Source organism: Terrapene carolina, unplaced genomic scaffold (assembly GCF_002925995.2).
Source record: "Terrapene carolina triunguis isolate 2854851 unplaced genomic scaffold, T_m_triunguis-2.0 Scaffold174, whole genome shotgun sequence".
NCBI classification, from domain to species: domain Eukaryota; kingdom Metazoa; phylum Chordata; order Testudines; family Emydidae; genus Terrapene; species Terrapene triunguis.
Window position 1 is genome coordinate 52,276 of NW_020664525.1, and position 26,059 is coordinate 78,334.

The following is a 26,059-nucleotide window of genomic DNA, read 5'->3' on the forward strand; positions in this document are numbered from 1 at the left end:
ACCCCTGGACTAGAACCTAGGTGTCCTGACTCTCAGTCCAGCAAGCACCCTTTGAACTGGGCAATGCTGCCTCCTTCAGGCTGCAGGGACTGGGGCTGGATCTGCTTTCATATTTCCAGAGCAGCTATTTGCCAGGTAGCATGAGAACAATCTAATTCTGAGGTCTTGGGCTATGGGTGGATGGGGGAAGAGAAGGGACAGAGCGGGGTTCAGCAAGTCGAGCGGCTGCAGCACTAGGGTAACACTGGTAGCTAATTAGCCAGCTGCCGGGAAGGAATGACTAAGACTTTAATCCTTTCTGAGTTGTGGGGAAAATGTACAAAAGCTTGTCTGTTCCTTAGGGTGGTCTGCAATTAGCAGCTGCCTTTTGGCACACTCGGGCAGGGCGCTGCATGGATTTCTCTGGACACAGTAAGAACTGCAAATCCCATGAAAGAATAGCAGCAGGCACCCCATTGACACTTTTTCTGTTTCAATGATGCCAGTTTTCGTGTAATACAGTCCACTGCCATGTAGAGTGTTAGCTTGACAGGCTCATGTTGGTACATTTTATTCGGACTGTAGAAGATGAGACTAAAGGAGCTCAGTCCACAGGCGAGGGGAGGAAGGAGATGAAAAGGGTGTGGCTGGCTTAGCAGGAAAGCACCGGCTTTTGTCTTTAGAAGCAGAACCCAATAGATTTTTAACTCCAAGAGCCCCCCGCCCGGCCCCCAAGGCCTCATGGTAAATCAAAACTGGAGATCTCCGCTCAGTGCCCTGTAGGCCATGTCATGGATCCATCGTACAAGGCTTCTGTACGACATAACACACACAACGGCAAGTTTGTATGCTCGGAAAGCAATCATTGGTTGAGACAGAGTGTGGTGTCCCACTTTCCAGTCCAAGACTGAACTCAGGCTGAGCACAGTAAACAAAACAGAGTCTAGAACTGTGCACAGAAAAGCACTTTTCCATGCAACCATGAACCCTAGCAAGTTAAATTGCATATGAAAATACCTCATTTCCCTATGCCAGTGGTTCCCAAACTTGTTCCACTATTTGTGCAGGGAAAGCCCCTGGCGGGCCGGGCCGGTTTGTGTACCTGCTGCATCCGCAGGTTCGGCCGATCGTGGCTCCCAGAAGGTCATTGGCAAAACTCCCATTGACTTCAGTGGGGTGAGGATTTCGCCTTTTTTTTTTTTCCAACTTGATATGGGGAAATTTTCTGCTGCCTTTAAGTAGGATGCTTAGCAATAAAGGGGGCTAAACTGAACTCAGACTTAGCAGATGTATCCGTGCTTCCTGTATATGTAATGCTTGTGCCAAGGGCTAGGCTGTGCCTAGCCCTGAACAGGTGCACAAGAGCTGGGGTGGGGCAGGCAAGTGCCCTGAGGCCTCCTTTTTTACCTGCACGCTCTAGGGCACCCACATTTACCCTGTTCCTAGGGCTCAAAGCATAACCTTCTACGGGCTTACAGGAGCTTTTACCAGTGAAAGAGCCTTACACGGTAATATCCTTAACCTCTATTTATTAACAGTTACCAAAACAGAACGCACATGCTAAGCATACAATGATCACCACTCCCAATAAGGCAGAAAAACTTTTCATGGTGGCCAGTCAGGATCAGGTTTCCCAGGGACTCCAGCTTCCGCAAGATATAGTTGACAGGGTGTTGAGGTCTGGCAGTTCTGATCTTGGGCTGTGTCCTGGAGTTGGTTCCCAAAGAACTTCCTTTTGGACCCCAATTTATACAGTGGAACTTGAGTCCTGCTTAGCTCTACCATAACCAACTGTGTTACTGAAGTATTGCAAAATAATTCTTTGACCAATCCTAACATACTGTGAAACAATTCTTCATCCAATCATACCCCACCACCTTAGCTGATTTAAACCTTGCAAAATGAGTTATGTAACAGACAGAAACAATCAAAGAATCAGACTGAAACCATACAGATAAACAATAGAGAAGTAGGGACCATAAAGGCAAATAAGGTGACCAGACAGGAAGTGTGAAAAATCAGGACAGGAGGTGGGGGGTAATAGGCTTCTATATAAGAAAAAGCCTCAAATATCGGGACTGTCCCTATAAAATCGGGACATCTGGTCACCTTAAAGGCAAACCAATAAAGAAGTATACATTTCACAATCACAACTGTTGATATGTGAATCCTTGCCAGACACCATGTTATCAAAATTTTCTTCAAACATCTTAAGATCTGTTTCTTTATCTGGTGATGGTGGATACTATTAGGACGGGATCGCCTTCTTAACAGCCCGGTAGTGCATTGTTTTATGGAACTTAGATGGAATGTGAGGATGTGACTTTCTGCTTCTTGGCTCATGGCTGCTGCTCTCCTAACATGGCTGCCGAAAAAGGCCTCACATCTTGCATCTTTGCTAACTGGCATGCTAGTGCAAGGGGCAGCCTCCGTTCAGTCCTTGTACTCTTGGTGCAGTGAACACCCTAAATCTGGCGCCCTGGCCCTGCCCCTGCTATGGAGTGGGGCTGGCACTAGGGCGGTCACTCTGCGCAACATTGAAGAGGATCTCTGGGATTGGGGACCTCGTGGACTAGCATCTCTCATGGCCTCCCTCCATTTCTCCTGAGACTGGTGACCAAGCCCTACTCCTGCTTCATAACAAGGCTTCCGTAAAACACGGGTTTGGTGCACTAGATCGCTGCAGATCCCCCACCTGCCCAAATCCTCCTATTACTCAGCCCACGCCCTGCAGAGTCATCATGCCCTTTCCTTTAGTAGGTGCCTATTGAGTTCAGCTAGTTTGTATAGAAGTTTGTTCTCTCCCCCTCTTCTAGAAGTGCTACTCTAGGGTTTGTGACTTTGTTCCTTCCCCCTCTTCTAGAAGTTCTAAGTCACAAACTCCAGAGTAGCACTTCTAGAGGAGGGGGAAGGAACAAACTCCTATACAAACTGTCTTTGAGAAATGTACTGCAGCTGTGGCTGAAATGGCCTGTGAGATTCTAGCTTATCTTTCATGTCTGTACTTGTTAACATGATCATTTACCTAGTAGCGTTTCCCTTGCTTTTCACACATTACCATTTGGAGACTCAAAGACAAGACATAGATTATTTATTAATGATATATAACAAATTATCTTCATACTTCTCTAGCATCTTCCATCCACAGCACTCAAGGCATTTCATAGTGGTAGTATTCTTGTGTAGGCTTGTAGAATTCAATTTTTTTTTATAATTGACATCAATGTTTATTTTTAAGCATTTATTTTTCTAGTATCAATTTAAATTTTCACAGTTGCATGAAAATATGGGAGGGGGGAATCAGACAATTATTTATTGACAGTAGAAACTGAGATTCAAAAAGTTCATGCTTTATAAATCATTAAAACACAAATTGTCAACATCAAATGTCAAAATATACAAAATAAATATCCTTAAGTAAAGAAATCATACCTGTTTTTACTATTCATTTTCTGGTCCATTTGTAATAAGCCTAATTCAAAAGTCTAAAAACTGGATTTTGACTCTAAGTTCTCAAGCTGCATTTTTTGTACTTTGGTTATTTGTAAATTTCAATTAATAGTAAGGGAAATATTTCTTTTGTCAGTTTGCACGTGTACAGTGAAATCGACCTTTACCGACAAAAATCTAATCCTTTCAAGCCTACTGTTATGTTAGCACTTTCCCCAGGGTTGTACAGCTTCACCCCTCCTATATGGGCTGAACATATTTCATTATTATAGAAAGAAAAGCAAGTTTGCTATTGATAGTTTATTAGGGAATTGCACCAGTGCCTGCATTCACTTTGGTGGGAGGGAGGTGACAATGAAGACAAGTCAAAAATGTTCCTGTTATTGTGTGAACCATCGCCCATAGCTGGTCATATAGGTCAGGTTTATATTATGCCCATAGCGATTCCAGAACAAATCTATAGCTGTCCCTTGAATTAAGACATCGAATATAAGTGTCACCATCGTGAATATATCAGAGGGTAGCCGTGTTAGTCTGAATCTGTAAAAAGTAACAGAGGGTCCTGTGGCACCTTTAAGACTAACAGAAGTATTGGAGCATAAGCTTTCGTGGGTGAATGCCCACTTCATCAGACGCAAGACTGGCATTCACCCACGAAAGCTTATGCTCCAATACTTCTATTAGTCTTAAAGGTGCCACAGGACCCTCTGTTACATCGTGAATATACCATTTCTCCAAACCTGCACTGCCACCTGCTGGAAAAGAGGAGCAATTGCAGTTTGCTCTTATTTAGTTGGGACATTTTATAAGAAAAATGGACGAATAATAATTACCATTTCACATTTTCATAGCATTTTCATACCTTATATCGTCAGTCCCTAGACCACTGTAAAGTACTGTAGCAACTCTCGTGATTTTTGTCACAAATCCCGCAATATTTGTTGTTTTTCTTAGCATTCCTCTCTTGGAACCATATTATTATCAAGCTCCCTCTCCCTCTCCCTCTCCCAGTGCCTCGCAGAGAGGGACTGAGTGATGCTAGGTGGGTGAGGGAAAGTATCTGGGGGGGCAGGATGCTGGGGTGCCTGCTGCTATTCTTTCATGGGATTTGCTCACTTGGTCCAAGTGGGTCCCAATGAGGGGTTCTACTGGATCTCCGACCCTCATGTCTGAGATGCTGGTGGTAGCCAAAGATGCCTTTTTTCCATCTGTACTTGGCAAGGTGATTGAAGTCATTTCTCTCGGATGTAAACGAGGCCTCTGTGAGTGACTGGATCACTGAAATGCAGACCCAGGCCTGTCATTTTCTTGTAATATTTGGGGCATCTCGGGACCTCTCCATTCCCTAGCTCCTGCCTATTTCTCCTTGGTTGGCCAAGGAATCTTTCAGGGTATGGTTCAAATGCTCTGTGGTTCCTCTTTGCCTGGCTGCCCTGTTCTGTTAATCTGTTGCTTGGGAAGTTACTACCTTTGCTGCATGTCCTCTATTTTCACATTTTGCCTCCCAACCAGCCTGTAGCTGGGCCCCTGCACTCTACTAAACTCCAGTGCACTCCTAAATGGTAGAATGCTGATAAAGAGTTGCCCATATCAAGAATATCCGGAGTTGTCTTAACCAGTGACAGCAAAAATCTTGGAAGGGATATTAAACCTGGTGCTTCAGCCGTAATCTGATTATCCCTCATCTACTGCAGTGAGGTTCTTACAAATCAGCTGATGCTGGCCACTGTTAGTGACAGGACACTGGGCTAGATGGACCTTGGGTCTGATCCAGTCTGGCAATCTCTGTGTTCCTAATAATGTATGTTCCTTTCTGTGCATGACTTACAGCAAGAGGGATAACTCAGTGGTTTGAGCATTGGCCTGCTAAACCCAGGGTTGTAAATTCAATCCTTGAGGGGGCATTTAGGGATCTGGGGCAAAATCAGTACTTGATCCTGCTAGTGAAGGCAGGGGGCTGGACTCAATGACCCTTCCAGTTCTATGAGATAGGTATATCTCCATTTATTATTTTAACGTGTTGGCCATGAATCAGTGTTTCCATGATGAGAGGTGGTGGACAGTCACAGGTGCCACCTTTGCAGGTATCGAAAAATTATAATGGCAGAGAGTGGAGTGCATGGGTTGATTTAGCCACAGAAACAAAGCAGATTACAATAACATTTATCCGATAGATCGAATGTTACAAGGGAGGAGAGTAGATTTTGGTTTGGGAAATTATCACCTGCATCTCAATACAGTATTGAAATGACGAGTGTTTGTTGGTTGGTATTTAAAATACAGATATTATCCATTGTGCAGCAGAATTTGAAACACCACCATTTTTAAGGCACTTAATGGTCACTTAATCCTCACAGAGAGAGGATTTCAATTTAATCTGGATTTCAGATTCAGGTTGATAGGAATTACTGTCTGTTTTGCTAGGGGGGAAATGTTCCTTCCATAGTTCACGGAACTGATTGAAAAGGACATGAATGTCTCCTAACCATGCAGAGAGAAGTAAGTAATATTTTTTGTTCTTAGTGCACATTTAAGACTGTACCAGTGACTGTCTAATGTACATATAGAATATATAGCACACTATAGTCTTGCTTGGTCCTGCTTTGAGCAGGTGGTTGGACTAGATGACCTCCTGAGGTCCCTTCCAACCCTGATATTCTATGATTCTATGAATTTTGTCATTGTGCATTTCAGCTGCTTCATCTGAGAAATATGAATCCTGAATCTGTTTTTATTTAGATAATATTCCTTCATTAAAAAAGGAATTTAAGTTTTTACGTAGCTACGTATATATTCCATATATTTGTTCTGTGTCAAATGGTATGTTTGAGTGATAGTTTTAAATATATGGCTAATGTAGAATTGAACAGTGTTTGTGCTACTTAAAATCCTATGATAGCTTAAAGTTCTTGTGCGATATCTCTTACTATAAATGCTATATTTAATCATTATGCATGTTATAAATACATTAGTTTCTATGTATATAGTTTGTACTCTGATAGTCTAATATGTATGTGTGTATATAGGTTCTATGTGTATAATATGTGTTATAATAGTTGTGTATGTATAGACATTCATACAATATATATACATATTGCACAAAAAACTACATTAAAAGAACATGATTTTGATTGCAAAGTCAAACACTCACAAGCAAGAAATGCCAGGATTATGGTTTCCTGTGCAGCCTTAATGCAGCCCCCTTATGCATAGGCGTTACGACACAGAAGTTATTTACATGCCCACCTGCTAATTTTGCCACAGGACCCCTGCTTCGTTCAGTGCTCAGGATGGACCAGCTCAGGAGGTGAATCAGGGTTGTGTTGTGAAGGAGACTGCTGTCTGTAGGGCATCTGCCTGATTTGTTGCAGAAGTTGGCAGGTGGGTAATGAATTAAGCAGGGGTTGGCAGGAAAAAAAAAGGAGGGTCTCATGATTAAGGCAGTTGAATGCTGCTCTGCAGAACTGGATTCTGCTACATACGCTGCAGAGTTCCTGTGTGATGCTGGGCCAATCACTTCAACCAAACTTTTCACAGATGGTTACCAATGGAGTTTTCCTCATTTTCTGGGTTTCTGACTTGATATGCCAGGGGCTGATTTCCAGAAGTGCTGAACATTCATAGCTGCAACTGGAGTTAATGGGAGCTGTAGCTTGAACATATAAAGTGCTATATAATGCTAAGTACTCTGAAAAATCAGGTCCTAGGTGTCTCAAATTGGCCACCCAAAATTAGTAGAAACTTTTGACCTTCATCTCTGCCTCAGCTCCCCAGTTATAAAATGGGGATAATACACACTCCTCTCACAGGGGTGTGGTGAAGATAAGTTCATTAATTTGTATGTAGTACTCAGATACTATAGTGATGAGCTCCATAGAAAAGCTTTAAGGAAATTAATAAATCTGTACTCAAAGGATGGCTTGAAGAGTGTGTCCCACATAAGGCCTGGGGCCAAACACTGAGCAATGAGGATTAAAAAAGAAAATATCAAAGAGCTGCTCATTCAGAGAGCAGTTATCCATCCTGGGCACTGAAGGAGGCAAGGGTCCTCTGGATAAAATAGTACGTGAACCATGTAATTAACGACCACACATAAAGAGGCCAAATTAAAGTTGTAGAGGCTACATGAATTCTAGTACTTCCTAATGTTTGAGTGCTTGACTTTGCGATCTTAATAAAGTTATTTTAACATATTTTTGCATGTGATATAAAGAACTTTACATATACGATAAGCAGACTGGCTGTACCTTTATTAAGGCTGTCCAACACTTCCCATGATGAGACCCTATTTTAAGTTGCTTATAACTTTGCCAGGCTTTAACTGTCCAGGCTTGAATGTTCCATGCCACGTGTCTGCCTACAGGTTGTTGTGTTTTATAAGATTGGTCAAAATGGCTCAGCAGTTTTCGAGAGTGAAGCTAGGGAATAACCTGGTGTTGTGCCCAGTTTGTGCCTCATCTGCAGTGCAGGATAGCGCTGTAACATCACCTGGGGGCACACTCACCTCCCTACCCCATGGGATTTTCCAAACTCCAATCTGCTTTTAAATATCTCTTCTGACCAGTAAGGACCTCCAGGGCTCTCGCCAGCAGGAGTCCCTCATAGCACGGCTCTTGTGGGAGCACACTGCCACACAGTGGGGGCCAGAACAAGGGTACATGGTCTCTGTGCAGATGGTCCTGTCCTCCAGGAGATCCAGCTTTGGTTTTTGGAATAGACTCTTTCAGCTGATCCCTCGTTGGCCTATGTCATCGTCTTGGTTACTCTGTCGGTTCTGCTTTAATATCTATGTGCAAAGTGTTCAAGTTGTGGACACTAAGGGAACTCAAACTTTAATGTCCTGCTTTTTGTACCTCTAAAATCCCTGCTGTGTTGGGTGTAATGGTTCAGAGCAACTAGAATTGAGCCAGGGTACCCTGGTTGTCACCTCCCTTGGATGGAGACAAGCATCTCATTCCCTTCTGATCAGGGTATTTCCAGGTTGCACAGCTCCCTGATTATATTGTGAATTCACCAGCAAAGTCACACTGCCTAAGCAGACCTGCTTTGCCTTTCCCCTCAGGTGATGAACAGTGCAAATGCCACAGTTCTAAGTTACCACACAGCAAAGCCTATTTATTCTTATGCTATAAGCATTGCAGAGAAAACATATTAAAATAATAAAAGAACCTACCTGCATGCTAATAAGCTTACCAGAGATTCTCCCCTCCGCCCGCCCCATTGTCCCCAACCTGGACTCCGGCAGGTAAGTACTTCAACCCATGCTGCTCCCCCCTGAGGTCTCCTGGGGTCAAGGAATTGGTCCTGCTTTGAGCAGGGGGTTGGACTAGATGACCTCCTGAGGTCCCTTCCAGCCCTGATATTCTATGATTCTATGATAACAGCCTCAGCTCAGAACTGGCACATGGCATGAAAAGTTTAGTCGCTCCTTTCCAGGAGCAAGTAGTCAGTAGACAATGGGTCTCTCCCCAGGGCATAGCTTAAAAAGGCCTCCCAAGTACCTCCTATGAAACCCACTTCACATGTATTGTCCCAAAAAGTTCTTTGACTCGCCTAACATTTACATTACTCACGTCCTTAGAAAAGTTACATACAACCCTGCAAGAATACACAAACAACTGCACTTTTAATACAAAGGACCCCAAAGCTATTACAATTAATTCAATAAGGTTTATTCAGGATATTGCAGGAAATTGCCATCTGTTACAACGGGACCTTGCAGCAACAGGATCTTTTCCTTTTCCATTTAAAAAAAAGGCAAATTAGTTAAATAGAAGGGAAAAATACCAGCAAATTAAAAAGACAGTAGTTTGTCAATATATGATCTACCTTTAACACCGCCTCAAGTCAGGTTGGGAGCAAACAGAAACCAGGGGTTGAAAGCTGCAGTGCAGCAGCCCTGGAAGGAGTGGATGGGCAAAGATGGGCTGAAAACAGGTAAAAATTAAAAAAAAAAAAAATTCTGTGTCAACTGAAAGGGCCATATTCCATTTTATAAGCAGACTCACTTCCATTCACTTCAGTGGACATGTGCCATGGCTGAATCTAGCCCTGTATTTTCAAGTCTTCTTGCTAGCATAGAAAGTTAGGAATAGCTAGACCAGATCAGACCCAAAGTCCATCTAAGCCAGTATCCTCTCTCTGACAGTGGCCAGCACCAGATACTACTTAGGAAGGTAGTTGGCGGATGTGATTGCAGAGCCATTGGCCATTACCTTTGAAAACTCATGGCGATCGGGGGAGGTCCCGGATGACTGGAAAAAGGCTAATGTAGTGCCCATCTTTAAAAAAGGGAAGAAGGAGGATCCGGGGAACTACAGGCCAGTCAGCCTCACCTCAGTTCCTGGAAAAATCAGGGAGCAGGTCCTCAAGGAATCAATTATGAAACACTTAGAGGAGAGGAAAGTGATCAGGAACAGTCAGCATGGATTCACCAAGGGCAAGTCATGCTTGACTAATCTAATTGCCTTCTATGAGGAGATTACTGGATCTGTGGATGAGGGGAAAGCAGTGGACATGTTATTCCTTAACTTTAGCAAAGTTTTTGATATGGTCTCCCACAGTATTCTTGCTGCCAAGTTAAAGAAGTATGGGCTGGATGAATGGACTGTAAGGTGGATAGAAAGCTGGCTAGATCGTCGGGCTCAACGGGTAATGATCAATGGCTCCATATCTAGTTGGCAGCCGGTTTCAAGTGGAGTGCCCCAAGGGTCGGTCCTGGGACCAGTTTTGTTCAATATCTTCATTAATGATCTGGAGGATGGCGTGGACTGCACTCTCAGCAAGTTTGCAGATGACACTAAACTGGGAGGAGTGGTAGATACGCTGGAGGGTAGGGATAGGATACAGAGGGACCTAGACAAATTAGAGGATTGGGCCAAAAGAAACCTGATGGGGACAAGTGCAGAGTCCTGCACTTAGGACGGAAGAATCCCATGCACTGTTACAGACTAGGGACCGAGTAGCTAGGCAGCAGTTCTGCAGAAAAGGACCTGAGGGTTACAGTGGACGAGAAGCTGGATATGAGTCAGCAATGTGCCCTTATTGCCAAGAAGGCTAATGGCATTTTGGGCTGTATAAGTAGGGACATTGCCAGCAGATCGAGGGATGTGATCATTCCCCTCTATTCGACATTGGTGAGGCCTCATCTGGAGTACTGTGTCCAGTTTTGGGCCCCACACTACAAGAAGGATGTGGAAAAATTGGAAAGGGTCCAGAGGAGGGCAACAAAAATTATTAGGGGGCTGGAGCACATGACTTATGAGGAGATGCTGAGGGAACTGGGATTGTTTAGCCTGCAGAAGAGAAGAATGAGGGGGGATTTGATAGCTGCTTTCAACTACCTGAAAGGGGGTTCCAAAGAGGATGGATCTAGACTGTTCTCAGTGGTACCAGATGACAGAACAAGGAGTAATGGTCTCAAGTTGCAGTGGGGGAGGTCTAGGTTTGATATTAGGAAAAACTTTTTCACTAGGAGGGTGGAGCACTGGAATGGGTTACCTAGGGAGGTGGTGGAATCTCCTTCCTTAGAGGTTTTTAAGGTCAGGCTTGACAAAGCCCTGGCTGGGATGATTTAGTTGGGAATTGGTCCTGCTTTGAGCAGGGGGTTGGACTGGATGACCTCCTGAGGTCCCTTCCAACCCTGATATTCTATGATTCTATGATTCTATGATAAGGTGTAAGAAGCGATGTAATGGACAATTATGGAATAACTTACCTATAAATTGCTTCTTAACTTCTGTCAGTTAGGGGCTGGTCCTAAAGCACAAATGTTTCTGTCCCTCATACATTTTTTATCTATGCAAATGGCTATTCTATATAATTCAGTTTGTAATCCTTCAAAATTCTTGTCCTCAACAATATCTTGTTGCAGTGAGTTCCATAGGCTATTTGGTGTGTAATAAAGTATGTGAGATTTACCTTTCCTCTTCTCTTTTCTTCTCTTCTATATTGGTTCTTACATCATGCTCATCACTATAATATCTGAAAGCTTATTCATTATTTTGTTTACTTCTGTCATATCCCCTTATTTTATTTCTCTCGAAACTAAATGGCCCCAATCTTTTCGGTCTCTCCATGTGTGGAGATCTTTCCATGCTGCTAATCATATCCATTGTTCATTTCTGGCCCCTTCTATTTCTGCTATCTCTTTGTTCAGCAGTGTGTCAGGGCCAGGACACAGGCAGCCAGGCCTAGTGATTAGCATAGGGGCAGAGGGGGTCCCATGCCAGCTGGGGTTTAGAACCAGAAGGTCAGGAGCCAAGCTCATGAACTGAGAGTTAGATACCAGGAGGTTAAGATCAAGGGACAGACCGGAGATCAGAAGCCATGAGTCAGATACCAGGAATCAGGGCCAAGTCAGGAAACCATGAGGTCAGGATCAGGAAGTGAGCACTGCTAAGCAGTCCAAAGCAGGGTGGAGCTAAATTGCATGGATAACTTCCTGTTCCTCCTTCTATCTTAAGCAGGGGGAATGGACCAATGCAACACTCTGGCCTTCCACCAATTGGGTCCTGGGGTGGAACCTCCTCTCTGAGCTGAGTTTCAAGGAGTCCTGGTTCTAGATGATGCCAGTTTGCCATTGGTTGGAGGGTTGGAGTGTGATGACCCCCCTGCAGGAACCCTCTGGAAGTGGAAGTTAAATCCTAGTGAGGAAAATAGAAAAGAGCATAAACTCTGGCAAATGAAGTGTAAAAATATAATGAGGAAGGCCAAAAAAGAATTTGTAGAACAGTTAGCCAAAGACTCAAAGTAATAGCAAAAAAAAATTGAAGTATATCAGAAGCATGAAGCCTGCTAAACTACCAATGGTGCCACTGGATGATCAAGATGCTAAAGAAGCACTCAAGGACGATAAGGCCATTGTGGAGAAACTCAATGAATTCTTTGTATCAGTCTTCATGGCTGAGGACGTGCGGGAGATTCCCAAACCTGAGCCATTTTTTTTAGGTGACAAATCTGAGGAACTGTTTCAGATTGAGGTGTAATTAGAGGAGGTTTTGGAACAAATTGATAAATTAAACAGCAATAAGTCACCAGGACCAGATAGTATTCACCCAAGAGTTCTGAAGGAACTCAGATGTGAAATTGCAGAACTACTAACTGTAGTCTGTAACCTATCATTTAAATCAGCTTCTGTATCAAATGACTGGAACATAGCTAATGTGACACCAATTTTTAAAAAGGGCTCCAGAGGCAATCCCGGCAATTACAGGCTGGTCAGCCTGACTTCAGTACCGGGGACACTGGTTGAAACTATCATAAAGAATAACATTGTCAGACACATAGATTAACATAATTTGTTGGGGAAGAGTCAACATCGTTTTTGTAAAGGGAAATCATGCCTCACCAGTATACTAGAATTCTTTGAGGACAAGGGTTATCCCAGTGGATATAATGTACTTAGATTTTCAGGAAGCCTTTGACAAGGTCCCTCACCAAAGGCTCTTAAGCAAAGTAAGCTGTCATGGGATACGAGGGAAGGTTCTCTCATGGATCAGTAACTGGTTAAAAGATTGGAAACAAAGGGTAGGAAAAAATGGTCAGTTTTCAGGATCAAGAGAAATAAATGGTGGTGTCCCCCAGTGGTCTGTACTGGGACCGTGCTGTTTAACATATTAATAAATGATCTGGGAAAAGGGGTAATCAATGAGGTGGCAAACTTTGCAGATGATACAAAACTACTCAAGGTACTTAAGTCCCAGGCAGACTGCGAAGAGCTATAAAAGGAACTCTCAAAACTGGGTGACTGGGCAACAAAATGGCAGATGAAAATCAATGTTGATAAATGCAAAGTAATGCACATTGGAAAACATAATCCCAACTATACATATAAAATGATGGGGTCTAAATTAGCTGTTACCACTCAAAAAAGAGATCTTGGAGTCATTGTGGATAGTTCTCTGAAGATGTGCAGCGACAGTCAAAAACGCAAACAGAATGTTGGGAATCATTCAGAAAGGGATAGATAATAAGACAGAAAATATCATATTGCCTCTCTATATATGCATGGTACGCCCACATCTTGAATACTATGTGCAGATGTGGTCGCCCCATCTCAAAAAGTATATATTGGAATTGGAAAAGGTTCAGAAAAGGGCAACAAAATGATTAGGGGTATGGAACGGCTGCTGTATGAGGAGAGATTAATAAAACTGGGATTTTTCAGCTTGGAAAAGAGATGACTAAGGAAGGATATGATTGAGGTCTATAAAATCATGACTGGTGTGGAAAAAGTCAATAAGAAGTGTTCTTTCCTCTTTCCCATAACACAAAAACTAGGGGTCACCAAATGAAATTAATTGGCAGCAGGTTTCAAACAAAAGAGAAGGAAGTATTTTTTCACACAACATACAGTCAGTCTGTGGAACTCTCTGCCAGAGGATGTTGTAAAGGCAAAGACTATACCAGGGTTCAAAAAAGAACTAGATAAGTTCATGGAGGATAGGTCTGTCAATGGCTAATAGCAAGGATGGGCAGGGATGGTGTCCCTAGCCTCTGTTTGCCAGAAGCTGGGAAGGGGATGGATCACTTGATGATTCCCTGTTCTGTTCATTCCCTCTGGGGCACCTGGCATTGGCCACTGTCGGAAGACAGGATACTGGGCTAGATGGATCTTTGGTCTGACCCAGTATGGCTGTTCTTATGCTCTTATGACCTGGGTTTGAGACCATGTGTGTCATGTGGAAAGGCGTGATATATGCACCAGATAATCCAGCCTGGCCCACAGCCCAGCACAGATACATGCTTGGAGCTCTTAATCTGCGCACTGAGATATGTAACTGAGGGAGCCACACATCCTAACCAGAGGAACCAATCTGTGCATGTGCAGACTAAGGGCAGTGCAATGAGACTGATTGGACCAAAGTATTCCTGGATGGAATCCTACTGACTTCAGTGGAGGAACAGCAGTGGCCCATTGTGTTTGAATTACGGGAGTGTAACTAAAGGAAGGTAAGGAAAGTAAGCCTCTGAAACTAGATAGGATGATTTCTAATTATCCTCTTTGAGTCAAGTGAGTGGTGAAGGTCGTGAACTGCAGTGAGAGCAAGAGTTCAGCACTGCACATGGCTTATAACTGCTAGATTGATGGTTTATATCTGCCCTTCATGAGAGCACTAGGAACCATAACGTAGAAACAAAGGAAAATGTATTTGGTCACATTATGCGTCAACTAGACACACTGAGTGCCAGTCCCCAAAATGTGGCACCTGTCATTGTCAGGTGTTTGTTTGCTCAGCAGCCTTTAGACACCGCACAAATGTACCTTGTGTACAGAGCCCTTTTTTAGAAGATAAGCTAATATTTACCAGCAAGAGAAAGCCCTAGCTGGAACTCAGCTATGCAGATAACATTAGCTCCAAGCACAGCCCTAGTTCGATATCCTATCCCTAATGTCTTCTGCAACTAGATGTGGTCCATCCTACATGCCAGTATAGGTGCATATGTTTCCCCCTCATTCCCCTGTGTCAGCAACCCACATCGCAGGCAGTAGAGCATGGAAGCAGTGTCTGCAAGGCCATTTATCCCACTACCATATTGGGGAGTGGAAAGTGACTTGGCTCTTCTTCCCAGTGCATCAGCCAGCACAGCAGGGACAGTCCACCAGGGGGATATATGGTGCCTGGGTATACGGTTTCCACAGGGCACCTCTCCCTGGAGCAAGGGGAAAATGATTCCCAGTTAGTTGCAATGCCCCATATATCAGGCTTACGGCAGAGCCGCACTTGGGTCCTCAACAATTAGCTCACATCCATGAATGTCCTCTGCATGGAATACAATCTTGTCATTTGCAAGCTTATTAAAAGAGCTTGCTCCACAAACTACAAGCAAATGTACTGCTGAGCTAGAGTGGACCCAATTTCCTCCGATACTTGCTAGACTTCCCACTGTTATGTTCCCTTATTTTGCAAAGCCAATCGTCGAGTCTACTCAAAAGGTTCAGAATGATACCAAGGCTACAACCTACCATTTTTACACACTCGGTACATTTCCAAAGCAAGGTTTTCAATAGTAAAACATCCAGTGTAAGATGTTTAGAACATATCAAGGCAGGAATTGCACCCAGTTATTTTGCGGTGGGACAGGATTTAGCCAAAAAGCTTTTGCTATGTGCATCTTCTGATTAATGTCCTAATACACTCCTGCACCCTTGTGGGCTGATCCAAATGCCATTGAAGTCAGTGGAAAAGACCTCATTGACTTCAGTGGGCTTTGGATCAGGGCCATGGTATAACATAGAGGTGTGATCTGTACGCTTAAAAGGCTCAGGGAGTGTTTTTTGTGCCTGGTGTTCAGGCTTGTACTCCTCTTGTGGAAGGTATATATTAGAGTAGGAAAGGGATATATGTATATTTTTGAATTAGATTGAAGTCTAGGAGCTGCTTGCTTGACACAAGTTATATGGAAACGTACACTGTAGAGCAAGAGAAGATGGCTGGGAAGATCTGAAAGCTCTGTGTATATTAAGGTCTCACCTGTTTGGTGAGGAGATGAAAGCTGTTTGCAGGGAGAGGCAGGTGGCAAGCGTCATTTTGTTAGTTTCCTGCCTCCAGCTGTCTGAATTATTAACACTTTCCTTTCTAGCCAAACCCTTCTCTCACACACACATACACTTCAACAGGTCTCTGAGTACAGCAGCATTCAACACTTCCACCATCCACCTCTGTTTTTTCCATCAGCTCTCGCTGCTGGATGAAAGACACCTGACAGGCACAGCAGACAGAGTATCAGGCAACTAGAAAGGTAAGGACTCTTTGAATTTCTAGCATGCACCAACATGGGGTAAAACACATTGAATATCTGTGAAGGATGTGGCTTACAAGGCAAAGATTTCAGATCCAGAGGATGAAATTTAATAATTCTGATTATTATCTCTAATGGGGGGTTATATTTATTATTGTACCCAGCAGGAGCTAATTAGTTAATTGCTGTTACCAGGTGCCATACTCCTCAGAAGGCATTGGAAAGGCAAAACGAGTGTGTTTGTGTTTTTGTTTATGACAAAGTTATTTGTAATGTCTAGCCATGAATGTTGGCTGGGAGAAAACAAGTGTACCAACACAGATTTATTTAGTATTCATATACGGGTGAATTATTTTCTCTGAGGCATGGGGGTCCTTTGGCTTCATGAGAAAATAGGTTGCTTTCCTATAAACGTTCTCCTCTGATCCAATGAGGGTGGCATCAAGACTCCAACATTTGCAGAACATTTATTATGGCGATGCTCATTTGCACTACCGAATACCTAGAGATGCTGACTTACTTGGAGCCCCATTGTGCTAGATGCCGAACGGACCAGAGTTAGAGACTGTCCCTCGCAGTGTCAGGGCTTGCAGTGTAAATATACCCACAGCATGCATCATTCTTTCTGCTTCTATTTGCAAAAAATGTTGGCAATCCAGAGCCAAGAAAATAATTGTGCCTTTTATTTTAAAAGACAGCTCAAGCTGAAGAGGTGTTTAACAAGCCTCGTAGTTTCAACTGCACAAAATGGGGGCATTCCAGATTTTAGTAGCTTTGGGCTGATCAGGCTTTTCTTGTGGAAGAGAGTGAAGGGTGCAGAAGAGCTACTTTAAAGCTGGGGAGAGAACAATTGCAACTGATTCTAAGAGTTAAAAAACAAAGCGTGCAAGGCAGTGGAAATCAGCCTGTGAAATATTTCTCTTACGGAGTTGGGAACATCATTCGATTATGACGAAGACAGAGCCTGCTTGCATTTCTCTTCTTTTTAGCCTCATTGTTATGGAAATAGAAGAGCAGTATCCTTACCCCTTCTGCTTTTCCATAGATAATAACCAAATGGGACGTTTCCATTTCTAATTTCTCTGAGGTTACCATACCCATTCCCGTGTTCCTGGGCCTTGTATCCTCCAGTACATTTTTAGTGTCTTCTCCAGTGAAGTCTTAAATAGCTGAACTAATGAGGTTTCTGCTATTTCATTTGGGGGACTATTCCACAGTGTAATAACCCCCAGATTGGGAGCTCTTCTGCGTAGTGACTGTCTTATTTTGAATGCCTGTCTGGAAAGCACTTCCCACATTGTGGGCACTACCGTAAACAAATCGTAAACATCAACAATAGCTGTTAGGAAGGTACGGAGATAGCGGCGCTGTTATTGAAAACAATACATCTCCACAACTAGGAAGAAAGACCTCTCGAATCCTTCCTCTGAACCCCATCCACTGCAAAACTTGTTAGGTACATTTAATCCTGCCAAAGACAGCTGGCTGAGACGTAGAAGATAACAGAATAACAGTGTTGCGTCCCGTCTGCTAGCGGTGCCAAACACAACAGACACCTCTCTGTGTGAAATGCTGGTTCAGCAGCAGTGGGAATGAAAATAACTTAATTGTGCTAATCCTTCATTAACATCTGTCTCTTTCTTTCCAAATATATCTTCTCTGCTATTCAGTTAGAAAATTCTAGCAGATGAATCAATGCTCTTCATCAGATTGTTAGTCTGTCTCAAACATTGTGAATTCACTGTAGCTTTTGTGAAGTGCTGAGCCTTGGACTCTAGAGGGCACATTCTCATTTGCACTAAGGCCCCTTTTCACCATGCTGGCAGCATAAAGGGCCCTTTAATGGGGTGTGTGTGACGTACTTCCCCAGGGCGCAACCTGGAACTGGGGTACCGCTGAGCCCTCTGTCATACCAATCTGGGCCCCCCCTCACACTTTGAGGCTGTGACCAGCTGCAGTCCTCTCCAGGTCTTGCACTTACACAGCCCCACACAAGCAGGGACACACCCAGCTGCAGTTACATGAATGCTTTCACCAGCCACTCATGAACCAACAATAGAGAGGATCCTGCCAGTTCCCCCCAGCTCCCCTGCACCGCTACAGATTGGAGACCGACTGGCTAAGCTGTGTACCCCAGAGCTGTACCGTCTTGCGCTGGTCAAAAGCCTGACTCATGTAAGTTTGTTACCCAGTCCACCCCTCCCTGAATGTGGAGAGGACTATGCACCAGCCTCTGTTCCTGAGCAGATTTCGCTTTGCACTTCAAACATATTGTTTTAGGTAAAAAATATAGAACAGATTTATTAACTACAGAAAGATAGATTTTTAATGATTATAAGTAATAAGTGTACAGATCATAGAATCATAGAAGATTAGGCTTAGAAGAGACCTCAGGAGGTCATCTAGTCCAACCCCCTGCTCAAAGCAGGACCAACACCAACGAAATCATCCCAGCCAGGGCTTTGTCAAACCGGACCTTAAAAACCTCTAAGGATGGAGATTCCATCACCTCTCTAGGTAACCCATACCAGTGCTTCACCACCCTCCTCGTGAAATAGTGTTTCCTAATATCCAACCTAGACCTCCCCCACTGCAACTTGAGACCATTACTCCTTGTTCTGTCATCTGCTACCACTGAGAACAGTGTAGATCCATCCTCTTTGGAACCCCCTTTCAGGTAGTTGAAGGCTGCTATCAAATGCCCCCTCACTTTTCTCTTCTGCAGACTAAACAAGCCCAGTTCCCTAAGCTTCTCCTCGTAAGTCGTGCCCCAGCCCCCTGATCATTTTCATTGCCCTCCGCTGGACTGTCTCCAATTTGTCCACATCCTTTCTGTAGTGGGGGGCCCAAAACTGGATGCAATACTCCAGATGTGGCCTCACCAGTGCCGAATAGAGGGGAATAATCACTTCCCTCGATCTGCTGGCAATGCTCCTACTAATGCAGCCCAATATGCCATTAGTCTTCTTGGGAACAAGGGCAAAATGCTGACTCATATCCAGCTTCTCGTCCACTGTAATCCCCAGGTCCTTTTCTGCAGAACTGCCGCTTAGCCAGTCGGTCCCCAGCCTGTAGCGGTGCATGGGATTCTTCCTTCCTAAGTGCAGGACTCTGCACTTGTCCTTGTTGAACCTCATCAGATTTCTTTTGGCCCAATCCTCCAATTTGTCTAGGTCACCCTGGACCCTATCCCTACCCTCCAGCATATCTACCACTCCCCCCAGCTTTGTGTCATCTGTGATCAAAGTAGATTACCTAAGAAATAAAACAAAATTGCAATCTAAGTTCCATAAACTAGACAGGATTTGAATCAAGCAGTGTCTCACCCTGATGGTACAACAGTTCACCAATCTTCCATTCCTTCTTTCCTGCCTGGGACCACCTTCCCAGTTCAAGTCTTTTGTTTTCCAGACGTCTTTCCAGGTGTTGAGCTGGGGGGAGGGGGAGTGAGGCCAAGTGATGATGTCACTTCCCCCTTTCATAGCTTTTTCCATGTGAAGGGAACTTCATTGTTTCAAACAAAGTCCCCAGCACAGTTTGTGGAAAAGTACAGGCACAAGATGGAGTTTAGTATCACATGATCTGGTCACATGCCCTTGCATGCTTCGATGAGTCATAGCAGCCATTATCCATATACTGGCTGAAGCATCCACAGGAAAACCCATCAGCTGGGGATAATCTTCCATGGCCTATTGTGTTTTTTAATGGGCCGTCACCCTGAATGGTTCATCCACAATGTGCTGGCTAGATTGGATGTAAACTACCTTGTGGGTGTTACCCAGGAGCAAACACATTTGAAATACAGGTACATAATCAATATTCATAATTTCAGATACAAAAATGATACATGCATACAAATAGGGTAATCATATTCAGCAAACCATAACTTTTCCATTGACACCCTACAAACATACACCTCTATCCCAATATAACGCTGTCCTCGGGAGCCAAAAAATCTTACCACGTTATAGGTGAAACCGCAATATATCGAACTTGCTTTGATCCGCCGGTGTGCGCAGCCCCGCACCCCCAGAGCACTACTTTACCGCGTTATATCTGAATTCTTGTAATATCGGGTCGCATTATATCGGGGTAGAGGTGTATTTTGTAGACACCCTACACATCATATTTTGTACAAGATTTGTTGCAATTATATAACACTAGTAAATATGGGGGTTCCAGGGTGTTGCTTTGGGGTACACAGTTGGCACAGTGTACAATAAAGATTACATTTACACCTCCAATAAAACCCCTTTCGGACCCTGAGAACCAACCTACCAGGTCTTCAGAAGGTAGGAATGGAGAAGAGGGAGAGAAAATATTTGTACTAAGTATCACTAAAGGGTTTGCAAAAGATCTGCTTAATTAGATGAAACTCCAAACAACTTTAGGTTCTCCCACTCCTAACAAAACTAGGAGAGAGGAGGAAAAATAAAAACAGGTTTCCTGAGGTGCGGGGAGCTCTTGCAGGTTTAACTGCAGGTGGAAAGGTGGATTACCATGATTACACCCTGGTGTTCAGATATTTTTTCATTTAATATTTAAATGTAACCATTATGTCTTTGCTAAGTGCTGAGTAACCTATTTCCCTTCAAGTAGATGAAGCTGCAGCTCGGCTGATAAGCTCTGTTGATGTTAGCAAGCAGAAGACCACAATGTACATTCTTTCCAATAAGTAGGTAAGAGACCTCCAGTAATTGTTTAGGTAGTGATGGTTCCTGCTCCGAGATCTCAACATGACTTACTTAGAAAGCTGTGTTTCTGACCCTGGCCACTCCAATGATTCCAGATCTCAAGACTTGTGGATCCAAAGACAGTAAATGCAGCATGGTAGAAGGAGAGGTTGTCTATGCTGCTCCCCAATTAGTTCAAGGGGTCATGGTTGAGTGACATAAGGCATTCCTTGCCCGGCGTTAAACACTGCCACAGCAGCATTCCCAGACCCTTGTAACCAGGTGAGTGAGAAGCCATGGGATTGGGAGTCACAGTTCCCTAAATCAGCACTGACCCCCAGGTCTGCTGTGCTGAGTACCAGTTATGTTCTGCAGGTTCGAGCTCTGACTACCAAGCTACTGGCCCTAGCTTGGAGCTCTTTCAAAGACCTAATACATGATTGGCTAAGACATTTTTTCTCAAACTAGAAGCCAGCTGTTTACAGGGTGCTGGCTTGTCTCATTTGCAGCTGGTGAAGTGCATTAGTTAAGACATACCTACAAATATATGATATATAAAATGAAATGTTTTCCTTATGTTGTTTTCCATGTCAATAGTTGCTGCAGTTCCCAAAGAAATGTTATATAAGGAAATGCATTCTGTGTGATGGTGACTGGGAAATGTTGTAACGAAGTTTTGAGAATTCCTGGTCTACAACACTTGCCTTGTGTGTTACAGTGCAGCTAACCAAAATGATCTGGACAAATTGGAGAAATGGTCTGAGTTAAACAGGATGAAGTTTAACAAAGACAAATGCAAAGTGCTCCACTTAGGAAGAAAAAATCAGTTTCACACATACAGAATGGGAAGAGACTGTCTAGGAAGGAGTACGGCAGAAAGGGATCTAGGGGTTATAGTGGACCACAAGCTAAATATGAGTCAACAGTGTGATGCTGTTGCAAAAAAAGCAAACGTGATTCTGGGATGTATTAACAGGTGTGTTGTGAGCAAGACACGAGAAGTCATTCTTCTGCTCTACTCTGCTCTGGTTAGGCCTCAGCTGGAGTATTGTGTCCAGTTCTGGGCACCGCATTTCAAGAAAGATGTGGAGAAATTGGAAAGGGTCCAGAGAAGAGCAACAAGAATGATTAAAGGTCTTGAGAACATGACCTATGAAGGAAGGCTGAAAGAATTGGGTTTGTTTAGTTTGGAAAAGAGAAGACTGAGAGGGGACATGATAGCAGTTTTCAGGTATCTAAAAGGGTGTCATAAGGAGGAGGGAGAAAACTTGTTCACCTTAGCCTCTGAGGATAGAACAAGAAGCAATGGGCTTAAACTGCAGCAAGGGAGGTCTAGGTTGGACATTAGGAAAAAGTTCCTAACTGTCAGGGTGGTTAAACACTGGAATAAATTGCCTAGGGAGGTTGTGGAATCTCCATCTCTGGAGATATTTAAGAGTAGGTTAGATAAATGTCTATCAGGGATGGTCTAGACAGTATTTGGACCTGCCATGCGGGCAGGGGACTGGACTCGATGACCTCTCGAGGTCCCTTCCAGCCCTAGAATCTGTGAATCTATGAAAAACCCCATTAGGCCTGCTGATTCTTACACCAATGTTGTTGTTGTTAGGGTTGCCAAGCATCCAGTTTTCAACCGGAACGCCCGGTCGAAAAGGGATCCTGGCGGCTCCAGTCAGCACCATTGATCAGTGGTGCAGTGGGGCTAAGGCAGGCTCCCTGCCTGCTCTGGCTATGCGCGACTCTTGGAAGTGGCCAACATGTCCCTGTGGCTCCTAGGTGCAGGGGCAATCAGGGAAGCTCCGCGCACTGCTCCCCCGCCCCAAGTGCCGGCTCCACAGCAACCGTTGGCTGAGAACCATGGCCAGAGAACCGTGGGCAGCACGCGCCATGCAGAGCCACCTGGCCACCTCTGCACCTAGGAGCTGAACATGCTGGCCGCCTCTGGGAGCCGCGCAGAGCCTGAGCAGGCAGGGAGCCTGCCTTAGCCCTGCTGTCCCACCGACCGGGAGCCACCTGAGGTAAACGCTGCCTGGCTGGAGTCCGCACCCCGAACTCCCTCCTGCACCCCAACTCCCTGCCCCAGGTCAGAACGCCCTCCTGGAGCCTGCACCCCCTCCCACACGCCAGCCCCCTGCCCCAGCCCTGAACCACGTCCCGCACCCAAACTCCCTCCTGGAGCCCGCACCCCCTCCTGCACCTCAAGCCCCTGCCCCAGCCCTGAGCCCCCTCTCGCACCCTGAACCCCTCATTTCTGGCCCCACCCCAGAGCCCACACCGCCAGCTGGAGCCCTCCCGGACCCCAACCTCCCGCCCCAGCCCAGTGAAAGTGAGTGAGGGTGGGGGAGAGCGAGCGATGGAGGGAGGGGGGGATGGAGTGAGTGGGGGCGGGGCTTTGGAGAAGGGGTGGAGCAAGGGTGTTCAGTTTTATGCGATTAGAAAGTTGGCAACTCTAGTTGTTGTTGTAACTATTACAAATATCTGTGCAGGAAAAATCTAAGCCAGAAATGAATTCAGATGCACCAAAAAGCATAAGACAGAAATAATTGAAAATCACCATAAGTATAATCCAAAATGAACACTATCTCTCTCCCCCTCTCCCCACCTTCTCTTTCATTAAGTATAAATGCTTAAATGGAATCCTTTGAAAGACCACTGTGTGTTGTCCATCTTGAGAAATATCTGATGTAGCCATTAGCATCTGCTGTTTTCACCTAGCTGTCAAAGATGTTGTCCAGGGGTGCCTTTGCCAGCCAGCGCCCTCTCCTGGCTGTGGGAAGTGTCGCAGTGACTTTGCCTCAGTTTCCCCCCACCATGCCAACAGCTATTTGGCCCTGTGCCAGGTAGCTTCCATTTCTGACTCCAGCTCTCTGGCCAAGTCATGTATAGTCTCTCCCCTTGTGGGACAATAAAGAGTCTGATAGACCAGGAGTCCTAGCAAAGGGTGGATAATTGCAGGGCCCTGCAGAGTCCTGACCCCTTTGCTTCAAGGCATTTTACTATCACCTTTGTGGGAGATGGTAATGGAACCCAGACTCTTCCACGCCTTTGGGTTCTAGCCCAGGGACCCTGCATTACTCAGCTGGGACCAGCTCCTCAGCATTGCTTGCTTTTTTCCTGGGCTGCTTCCTACCTCACCTCTCCTGTAGGCCTTTTCTAGACTCACGTTCTCTGATTCTCCCTCACTGGAAGCCCAACATGCTGGACAGCTTCCTGTCAGTCTACTGCTGAAGGAGTCTTCTCTCCTAGTCCCTCAGTTTGTCCCAACCCTCTAATCTGCAGCCTTCTTATCCCCCAGCTGTTGCTGGCCCAGAAATTAACTGCAGCTGAGGAGATAGCCAGCCAACCTGATAACCCCTGCATGGGCCATGGCAGAACAGGGTCTATACACCCCTGGCAGAGGTGTAATAGTTTTAACCTAGTAAAGGCAATGGAAGCCACATGGAAGCCTGTAACATTGAAATATGTGCTTTCCTTCCTATATTATGCCCAATATGCTACATATAGTTGTAACATATGCTTACATCTTTTATTCCTCTTGTACAGATACACTAGAGTACATGCAAGGAGGCGGAAGATGCGTGTCCACTATTTAATCTGGATTTGGATTCACTTCTCCTTTGGCGAGTCTGAATTTCATTACCCATGTCAGGAAATCTGCCTTTGCAAAGAAGGGGCCAAGTTTGTGAACTGCTCGGGAGTCAATGTGACTGACAACCTCATCTTCCCACCTGAGACTGAGCACTTGGATTTGTCCATCAGTAACCTGTATTCTGTTCCAAGCAAAGTTCTGAGATCCCTGTGGAAGTTACAAGTTCTACTTCTGAGTGGGAACTACATCACCGAAGTTGGAGAGAGAGCATTTAGCTCTCTAGAGAGACTCCAGAAGCTTGATATCCATAGAAATGAGATTACAGTGCTTGGAAGCAGTTTTTCCACAGGGCTCAGTTCTCTCAGAGAGCTGAATTTGTCCTATAATAGGCTCCAGGAACTATATTACAGGAATTTCCAGCATTTTGAGAACCTTCAGAAGCTCAGCTTCCAAAATAACAACATCTCCTCCATAGAAATGGGAGCCTTCCGGAGTCTGACCCGCTTGAGGCAGCTTCATCTTCAAAATAATCACCTCTTGAACCTCCACAATGGGGTCTTCTCCATGCTGCAGCATTTAGAGTTTCTGAACTTGGAGGGCAACAGGATAAAGACGATTGCTCCTGGGGTCTTTACATCCTTGAACAGCCTAACGGTACTTAACTTGGTGCACAATGAAATTGAACATATCCGATTCAAAACCTTCCTAACAATCCAGACCCCTGGGACACACATCTTGCTCTCCTACAACCCATGGATCTGCGACTGTGACCTGCAGAGAGTCTTTGCAAAGCTGCACAGTGTCAAGCGGCTGATCTTGGATGACTACGACAACATGACATGCATGGAGCCGCAAGTCCTGAGAAACCTGTCCCTGTCATCAGTGGACACCCAGCTCTGCGTCGCAGAGACTGTGACGGTTCTCGTCATTACCTTCACAGTGTTCATTACTGTGGTGGCAGCTATTGTGATGGCTGAGAGGAACAGGAAGAAAAGGACAGGCAAGCACTGGAGTGAGGACAGTGACATCTCTTACGAATCACAAGACTGAGCTTGCTATCAGGGCCTTTCTCCATAGATTTTATTACTTGAACATGTAATAAGCAATCTAGGTCAGACTTTGCGGTTTCTTTTGGAGGATGGTTATGAGAAAACATTGGTGGCTGTAGCCTGAGCTCTGTCCTGCCAGATGGTGAAGAACCTCACCTGAAAGGAAGACAAAAGTTTGAAACAACTTCCTCAGAAGGGACTTGTTGGACAGGTTGTTTCTGCCCCCGGAGACACACGCCTGCTGCTTGTTCCTTGTGATTTTAGCACAAGCTCCATGACACCAGAGTGTTTGTACTGAACCTTCCACTACAGTGAAAAGAACAAAACTTAACTGCCAATTATAGGGATAACCTCAAAGTTAAAAATCACATCCGATAGTTAAAGAAAGAAGCTCTTGCCTTGCTACTGAGTCATGTCACTTCAGATTATTTAAATAGAGTGTCCTCTCCAGAGCCTTCTATATCTCTTTACCTCTCGTCTTCCCTGCCTTGCTCTACACCCACAGTGCTCAAGAAGACTATGCCCTACATGATTGTGATTTGCATCAAACTACTGCAGGTGATTGCAACTCACCT

At 44.6% G+C, this 26,059-nt stretch overlaps 1 protein-coding gene across 1 annotated transcript; it reads left to right on the forward strand.

The window, feature by feature from the left end:
* Positions 1-24,420: 24,420 nt before the first annotated feature.
* On the forward strand, positions 24,421-25,485 carry LOC112114873 (leucine-rich repeat-containing protein 15-like). The gene has a single exon (XM_024211790.2). It carries the CDS (start codon positions 24,421-24,423, stop codon positions 25,483-25,485), a length of 1,065 nt encoding a protein of 354 aa, XP_024067558.1.
* The last annotated feature ends 574 nt before the right edge of the window (positions 25,486-26,059 follow it).

Excerpts from the sequence above, each read along its gene's own strand:
- LOC112114873 (XM_024211790.2), top strand. The coding sequence starts at position 24,421 with ATGCGTGTCCACTATTTAATCTGGATTTGGATTCACTTCTCCTTTGGC.